The sequence below is a fragment of the Procambarus clarkii genome, chromosome 13 (genome assembly GCF_040958095.1).
Source record: "Procambarus clarkii isolate CNS0578487 chromosome 13, FALCON_Pclarkii_2.0, whole genome shotgun sequence".
Lineage (NCBI taxonomy): Eukaryota > Metazoa > Arthropoda > Malacostraca > Decapoda > Cambaridae > Procambarus > Procambarus clarkii.
The window spans coordinates 25961289-25970549 of NC_091162.1; the positions used below are offsets into that span (position 1 = coordinate 25961289).

Here is a 9261-nt window from a genome sequence, read left to right on the forward strand (position 1 = left end):
TCATTTACGTATATCAGAAACAGGATAGGACCGAGTACAGAGCCCTGTGGGACTCCGCTGGTAACTTCACGCCAATCTGAGGTCTCACTGTAACTCTCTTCTTCCTATTGCTTAGGTACTCCCTTTTTCATTGGAGCACCCTACCAGTTACTCTTGTAACTGTGTGTGTGTGTGTACGTGTGCGTGTGTGTGTGTGTGTGTGTGTGTGTACGTGTGCGTGCGTGTGTGTGTGTGTGTGTGTACTCACCTAGTTGTGCTTGCCGTTTACTAACTATGACACTGAAAAAGTTCTTTCTAATGACTATGTGGCTCATTTGGGTACTCAACTTCCACCTGTGTCCCCTTGTTCGCGTACCACCCGTGTTAAATAGTCCATCCTTGCCTACCCTGTCAATTCCCCTGAGAATTTTGTATGTTGTGATCAAGTCTCCCCGAGCTCTTCTATCTTTCAGCGACGTGAGGTGCATTTCACGCAGCCTTTCCCCGTAACTCATGTCTCTTAGTTCTGAGACTACCCTAGTGGCATATGTCTGAACTTTTTCCAGTTTCGTCTTGTGCTTGACAAGGTATGTGCTCCATGCTGGGGCCGCATACTCCAAAATTGGCCCTACATACGTGGTATACAAGATTCCTTACACAGGTTTCTGAAGACAGTTCTGATGCTAGCCAGCCTTGCATACGCCGCCGATGTTATTATTTTGATGTGGGCTTCAGGAGACATGTTTGGCGTGATATCAGCTCCTAGATCTTTCTCTCTGTCCGTTTCTTGAAGGTCTTCATCTCCCATTCGGTATTCCGTGTCTGGCCTCCTATTTCCTCCACCTAGTTTCATTACCTTTCATTTACTTGGGTTCAACTTTAGTAATCATTTGTTGGACCGTTCCTTCATCTTGTCTAGGTCATCTTGTAGCCTCATACTGTCTTCCTCTGTCTTAATCCTCATAATTTTTGCATCATCAGCAAACATTGTGAGGAACGATTTTATACCCTCTGGGAGATCATTTACATGTATCAGAAACAGTATAGGTCCAAGGACTGATCCCTGTGGGACTCTACTGGTGACGTCTCGCCAATCTGAGACCTCACCCCTCATAGTGACTCGCTATCTTCTGTTCCTTAGGTACTCCCTTATCCAGTGGAGAACCTTCCCTTTCACTCCTGCCTGCATCTCCAGCTTTTGTACATGTCTCTTGTGTGGTACTGTGTCAAAGGCTTTCTGAAACATCCTAAACTATGCAGTCTGCCCAGCCGTCTCTTTCTTGCCTGATTTTTTTTGTACTGGTCATAGAATTCAATTAATCCTGTGAGGCAGGACCTGCCATCCCTGAACCCATGTTGATGCTGCGTTACAAAGTTCTTTCGCTCCAGATGTTCCACTAGCTTTTTTCGCACAATCTTCTCCATCTTGCATGGTATGCAAGTTAGGGAAACTGGCCTGTAGTTCAGTGCCTCCTGTCTATCCTCCTTCTTGTATATTGGGACTACATTAGCCGTCTTCCAAATTTTTGGCATTTCACCTGTTACCAGTGATTTGTTATACACCATGAAGAGTGGCAGGCACAGAGCTTCTGCTCCTTCCTTCAGTATCCATGGTGAGATTTTATCTGGGCATATAGACTTTGTCACTTTCAACTCTAGCAGATGCTTCCTCACCTCCCCACTGGTTATAAAAATTCTAGTGGTGTTTTGTTAGATATTCCCTCTCCCATCTCTGGGACTTCCACTGCTCTACTGTGAAGACCTCCTGGAATTTCTTATTGCACACCTCCATGTCGTTTGTAGTGAATTTGTCTGCCCCTATCCTCAGTTTCATTACTTGTTCCTTCACTGTTGTTTTTCTTGTTGTGCAGCAAGAGTGTGTGTAATGTTTTGTGTGTACACAACATATGCATTTGCAACAGAGCCATACACATGCAACTGTATTCACCTAGTTGTATTCACTTAGTTGTGCTTGCAGGGGTTGAGCTCTGCTCTTTCGGCCCGCCTCTCAACTGTCAATCAACTGTTTCTACTACTACTTTTTTTTCTACACCACATACACACACCCTCAAGGAAGCAGCCCGTGACAGCTGACTAACTCCCAGGTACCTATTTACTGCTAGGTAACAGGAGCATAGGGTGAAAGAAACTCTGCCCATCGTTTCTCGCCGGCGCCCGGGATCGAACCCGGGACCACAGGATCACGTGTCCAGCGTGCTGTCCGCTCGGCCACCGGCTCCCACACTCAGTGTGTGTGTGTGGGGTGGGGGATATAATGTATACTCGCCTAAATAATCCTGCAAGACGAGCTTCGCCTCCTGGGCCCGGCCTTTCAGACACCGGTCACCTATTGCAAAGGTTGGTAGCGAGAGTTACTCTCACTGCTGAGAGTAACAGTGAGAGACATGTACAGGTGCTGAGAGTAACAGTGAGTGACGTGTACTGGTGCTGAGAGTAACAGTGAGTGACGTGCTCCCCCCCCCTGCAGGCGCTGAGTGACCTGGGAGTGGTGGACATCTTCACGGGGGCGGCTGACCTGAGATCCTTCACCAACACCAGCGGCCTCCAGCTCAACACCGCCATCCACCAGGCCACCGTCACTGTCTCAGAGGAGGGCACCGTAGCCGCCGCTGCCACAGGTGCGTCTCACACTGGGCTCTGTCAGAGGTCACGTGGGCTCTGTTAGGGTCCCCTGGGCTCCGTCAGGGTCCCCTGGACTCTGTCAGGGTCTCCTGGGCTCTGTCAGGGTCCCCTGGACTCTGTCAGGGTCTCCTGGGGCTCTGTCAGGGTCTCATGGGCTCTGTCAGAGTCCCCTGGGCTCTGTCAGGGCCACCTGGGCTCTGTCAGGGTCCCCTGGGCTCTGTCAGGGTCCCCTGGGCTCTGTCAGGGTCGCATGGGCTCTGTCAGGGTCTCATGGGCTCTGTCAGGGTCCCCTGGGCTCTGTCAGGGTCTCATGGGCTCTGTCAGAGTCCTCTGGACTCTGTCAGGGTCTCCTGGGCTCTGTCAGGTTCTCATGGGCTCTGTCAAGGTCCCCTGGGCTCTGCTAGGGTCCCCTGGGCTCTGTCAGGGTCCCCTGGGCTCTGTCAGGGTCCCCTGGACTCTGTCAGGGTCCCCTGGGCTCTGTCAGGATCCCCTGGGCTCTGTCAGGGTCCCCTGGGCTCTGTCAGGGTCCCCTGGGTTCAGTAAGGGTCCCCTGGGTTCAGTAAGGGTCCCCTGGGTTCAGTAAGGGTCCCCTTGTCTTTGTAAGGCGTCACCTTGTATCAGTTTCAGCCCATCTGGGCCAGAGGGTCTTGTCAGCTTGGTGTCGACAAGGTAGTTGTGAACGCCTTAACTTTCTTCCCGTCCAATACTGCAGCGTTCATTGTCTCTCTTCACAGGTCTGCTGGGGACGCGCCTGGGACCGTCCAAGGTCACCTACGACCGTCCATTCGTCTTCCTCCTTGTGGACAACCTTATGGACGTCCCCGTCCTAACAGGAGTTCTCAACCGGCCTCCCACGGACGCTCCCTAATCACCCACGGACTCTCACGTCCTTACCAACAATTTACGGACATGTGTATGCGTCTGTCGTCGTTCCATGACATTCTACTAACCACGGACGTCCCCGCGAGATCACTGGAAAAATGACTTCCCCCTTGGTCACTGATTTACCACGGACACGGGACGCGGACATGGCTTTATTACGGACGTAAGACACGGACACTGGCCGATATTAACCTGTGACCACGGACATTCACTGATGTTTGTTGCTATATTACGAACTGTTTGTGGTCACGGACACAGACTGTGACGTCTGATCACAGACTGTACTCCAGACTGTAACGGACGTGACACTCGTATGTCCTCACATTACCACGGTCACACTCTCATTACCACGGTCACACTCACATTACCACGGTCACACACACATTACCACGGTCACACACACATTACCACGGTCACACACACATTACCACGGTCACACACACATTACCACGGTCACACACACATTACCACGGTCACACACACATTACCACGGTCACACTCACATTACCACGGTCACACACACATTACCACGGTCACACTCACATTACCACGGTCACACACACATTACCACGGTCACACACACATTACCACGGTCACACACACATTACCACGGTCACACTCACATTACCACGGTCACACTCACATTACCACGGTCACACTCACATTACCACGGTCACACACTCTCATTACCACGGTCACACTCACATTACCACGGTCACACACACATTACCACGGTCACACACTCTCATTACCACGGTCACACTCTCATTACCACGGTCACACTCTCATTACCACGATCACACACACATTACCACGGTCACACTCACATTACCATAAACACTCCCTCGCCACAAACACATAACTAAGGATGGTCGATCACACTGGACACCAAGGAGGCTGCCATCACCAGTGAGATAAAATAGAAGGAGTTCATACAAGATATCAGTTCATACAAGATATCAGTTCATACAAGATATTAGTTCATACAAGATATTAGTTCATACAAGATATTAGTTCATACAAGATATCAGTTCATACAAGATATCAGTTCATACAAGATATTAGTTCATACAAGATATTAGTTCATACAAGATATTAGTTCATACAAGATATCAGTTCATACAAGATATCGAGGGAAATAGATTAGGTTAGCAAGTACAAACTCCTTAAATTGAATGAAAGGAAAATAGACGTAAGATAAAAACGCAAATGAGTCGAAGAAATGTCAGGAAATGCTACTACTCTGCATGGGTGGTCAAAAAAACAAAAGCAAAGAAACTGAACTGCACTGAAAGAAGAACTCCTGGAAGCCACCTCCATCCACATCTTTATAAGGCCAAATTTAACACTTAAGAATTCAATGGAGTTGGAACGATTTTCCTTGTTACACTTAACTACGTAGGCGTGTTTATAATGCATGTTTATAACGCACTTTTACCAAGTGTAATATCTTATTATTTATTGTTTCGTTGTGCTGTTGTATTGTGATATTCCTTGTCTATTGTGATTTATTTGTGTTATTGTGATTTGTTATATTGCGATATATTTGTTTTTGTAATTTATATGTTATCGTTACTTATTTGTTATTATAATTTATTTGTTAATTGTATTGTAAATGAAGTAAAACGATAAATTGTGCAGAATGAAATATGTTATACCCAAGTTATTGGGTGGTAAGTAAGTAAGTAATTATCTAAAGGAGACACCGAACCAGGAAGGCTATGTAGCCCCATCAAATGTGCGGGATAATCAGAGGGCGCTAAATATCACAAAGGATGCTAACACGAGAACAGAAACGCATAAGGCGAATGATATCAAAAGTATGCAATTCACCAAGAATTCTATCGAGGGACAATCGACCTCGAAGGACGGTCGGAAACAATACAAGACACACGCTCGTCCTGGAAGTCAGGACATTCAACAAGGATATGCACGACCGTAAGAGGGACAATGCAATTTAGACAATAAGGAGTAGGGCGGCGCTCCATTAAGTGACCGTGATTTAAGCGTGTATGGCCAATACGCAACCTCACCAGAGCCGCTTCCCATTGCTGGTTACGGTGGTAGGAGGATGGCTATGAGGACACATATTTTTTAGCTGGAATTTGGCTTTTACGGCTTCCGCGGGTAGGCGGTTCCATGGGTTTATACCCCTCTTGGTGGAAAAAAAACATCTGTTTTCAGTCCTACTTGAGAGAACATACTCTCCAACACTATATCTGTGATTGCCCTGTTATCAGTGACTTCATACCAAATGGTATGAGGTATTTTGAGCTCTGTAATTACTTCATACACTCAGGAATATTGGAAGATATTCTTGTGCTGCACCCAGATTTTGCCAGTGGAGGCTAATAGATCAGCATTAAGTATTTTGTTCTCTCCTAATTCCATGTATGACTGGCCATCCTGTGAGGTGAGGATGTGGGGTGAGCTTGTAGCTGGTTTTTGATCTACACTGTGTGGTCCTTAATACAGAATAGGGAAGCAGCACATTGTTGTGTATACCTAAACATGTATAAAAATACATTGTTTGAGAGGAGTCTTGTAGAAACTGGTAGGAGTAATTAAAATATAATGTTTCCATGATTCAGTGCTTACCTCTTGTGAAAATCGCGAAGAGCTGTTTAGTCAGAGTTGATTTGTTTCTTGTATTGAGGCTGGTATAGTATTTTCTAAATTGATTCCATGTACAGTATGTCTAACCATCCTGTGAGATGGGAGTATTAGATAAACTTACAGCTAGTTTTTTATCTACACTGTGTAATATTCCATATAGAATAGGGTAGCAGCACATTGCTGTGTATACCTAATCTTCTTAATAAAAAAATCAGTAATAAAGATTTTAAATTATAGTTTGTATTATTACAAATTCAGTACTGTATTATCCTTATTAAATCATGTTGACCATGGATCATTAAGATCTCATATTGATATGTAATAGTCATATTTCTTTTGAACTGCTAATCATTCATTAAATTGTGCATTATGTCTCAATTTTTCCTTTCCTTGGATATACTGTACAGTACAAAAAGATAGGATAAAAATAAACCAGTAATATTTCTTTCATTATATTTTTCATTTAAATAACTGCATCAATATTTTTACAGCTGACAGGATTTGTTTTACCATACAGGTGCATTATTTGTTAAAAAAAAATTTGGTTTATTGTTACACACAATGGTGCTACATAGCCTTCCCAGTTTGGTGCCTTCTTTTAATACTTACTGATTAAAAAATAAATAATAAATACATTTTATTCAAGGAAAAGTACATACAGTTGATTTACAAACATAATGTTGGATTTATAGACAGAGCTAGTACATACAATACCTAAAGCCACTAATGCTCATAGCATTTCGGGCAAGGTGTGGGGAAAAAAGCACAGACTAAAACTTAATAGTTATCGGGATTAGGTATAAATTGTGTTGAAAGAAGGAATAAAAAATACAAAAGGGGGGGTTAACATAGCATAAATCAGCAATTGCACATGTTGGTGAACAGCGTTGTTTAAAAAATAGCAAGACATGGGTTGACATTTAGGAGGTAAGTTAGGTTACATGGAGTTAATTAGGCAGTACTTGGTTTAACTCTTAAACTGGTTGAGAGAGGTACAACCTTTGACATGATTCGGGAGGTCATTCCACATTCTGGGTCCCTTGATTTGTAGAGCACTTCTAGTTTGGTTACACACAGCTAAATTGTGTAACAGGAAGAGGTCTTGGACACAAATTTGTTCCATGCTAAATGTAGAGGAATCAGCTGAGTATTCCTCAAATAAAATAAGTTGCCTCAGCTTATAAGGTAAATAAAATAAGCATTTCTCAAATAAGTAGCTGCATCACCTCACTGCCTTACTGCTACATAGCCTTCCCGGCATGGTGCCTTCTTTTGATAATTACTTGTTCCACACCCAAATTGTATAGCAGGAAGAGGTCTTGGACCCCTACTTCCCTCTCTCTTTTTTAATAGTCTATATAGTCATAATTATAGCTTTAAGTATTCAATGAATATAGTTTTTGACATTTTTACCCTTCTCCTTACCTAACATCATTTGTGCAGCATATTTTTATTTTATGTCTCACCCAGATTTAATTTCAAAATAAAACCAAACTAAATAAATTAGAAATGGGTATGTATAGCTAAGGTACACCCTTACTACTAGGTGAACAGGGGCATTTGGTGATAGAAAATGATCCCATCAGGCAGGGCTCATCACCTTCTCTCATATTTCATGTTCACCAGTGTTCTATTTACTTAATTACTACGGGTATAATATCTTGCTATTATAAAACTAATTCTACTATCATCAAACATATATTTACTTCAAGTTTCAAGCAGAGAATGCATATATAACTAACACGAAGGACTCCTCTTCACTAGATTCACCAGCTATAATATTTTGGTCATGTTCCAATATCATAAATCGATCCCAGTGTTATGTAGTAGAGAAAAAAGGACTTATATCCAGTTTACGTAAAGCTACGAGTGGTCGAAACCACACTTAAATCCCGGAATGAACTTACGAAGGTTTTTCCACTTAGTGTAGCTACTTGAATATGGACGTAGCCGCCACGAAGGCGCTAAGAAGGAAAATGTCTTAGCTAAGAGGAAAAACCTTCGTAAGTTCCTTCCTGAATCTGGCCCCTGGGCGCTTCAGCCCCACCGGCGTCGACCCGTGACATCAGTCAAGGTGCCGGCAATGATTATTAAATTGAATATTTTGTTTATTTAGATTGATTGTTGTGATAAATAATAATTCCTTAATGGATTTAAAGATTATTTGGCAGTACTTGATAGTACCTTTTGTTCTTAATTAAGGATTTTGAAATTACATCTCTGGAAGCTTTATGGTTGGAACTTTGGTTCCAGCAATATTTTTGATTACCTGGAAGTTTCTAGATTCTCGAGATCACACCTACAATATTATATAGGTATTAAGTCCAATAATGTACTTGACCAATGGTCATGCAGGATGCTGATGTAGATACAGTAGATATGATCAATTGATAATGATTCTGATATATAGATATGATATGGAATAATACATTCCTTAGATAATAATAATATTAACATGAGTGGAATTTTCCACAAATGCAGTGTGCAAGTGAATAATTTAATAGTTTGTCAGTTTACAGGCTGAATATTCTTTTTTTTTTTTTGGGGGGGGGGGGGCAGGGATATTCCTGCACGGGTCCTAAGCCTCTGGCTGGCCCACTAAGTGTTGTATGTTTCTGTTTTACTTGGGCGGAGTATGAGTATTTATGACTCGCCGAATATTCTGATAGTGGCTCAGCCTCATTAACTTGCCAGATGTGCCTATAGCCAAGACGAATTCGCGCAACGATTGCATCACATTGTCTGGTTCGCTTACTGTGCTGACAATACTTAGCACTTGGTATTACAAAGGTTGCCATAGCTTTAAACACTGCAGCTTTCAGGACTTTGGGCTTTTCTTAGTTTTTCTAAATCTGAAGTAATCTCTATAATTTGTAGGTTCTTAACAGTTGTATTAGCTGTTCCAAAGTCATAGTCTGTGTTTTCTTTCCTGCAAGCCTCATCGGCCCATCTTACTAATGTGAATTCTCCGAGTGGAAGAAGGGTGATTTAATTTTCAGAGTTAGACTACTGTATTGGTATTAATGTATTGTGTCATCTTGTTATTCTCATACAATGTCCAGAGTTTACTTCAGATTAAGAATGCGTGGTCAAGTCACGTGATTTAATATAAGTCTGGGAGTCAGGCTCAAACTCCTACTG

At 43.0% G+C, this 9261-nt stretch overlaps 1 protein-coding gene across 1 annotated transcript in view; it reads left to right on the forward strand.

The window, feature by feature from the left end:
• The window catches only part of LOC123757358 (plasma serine protease inhibitor), a 37887-nt gene extending 31533 nt beyond the window's left edge, over positions 1-6354 (forward strand). Inside the window, exons 5-6 of the mRNA XM_045740925.2 lie at positions 2468-2618; positions 3357-6354. Of these exons, the coding sequence (XP_045596881.2) occupies positions 2468-2618; positions 3357-3490 (285 nt within the window). The 3' untranslated portion in view covers positions 3491-6354. The remainder of the gene's footprint in view (positions 1-2467; positions 2619-3356) is intronic.
• The last annotated feature ends 2907 nt before the right edge of the window (positions 6355-9261 follow it).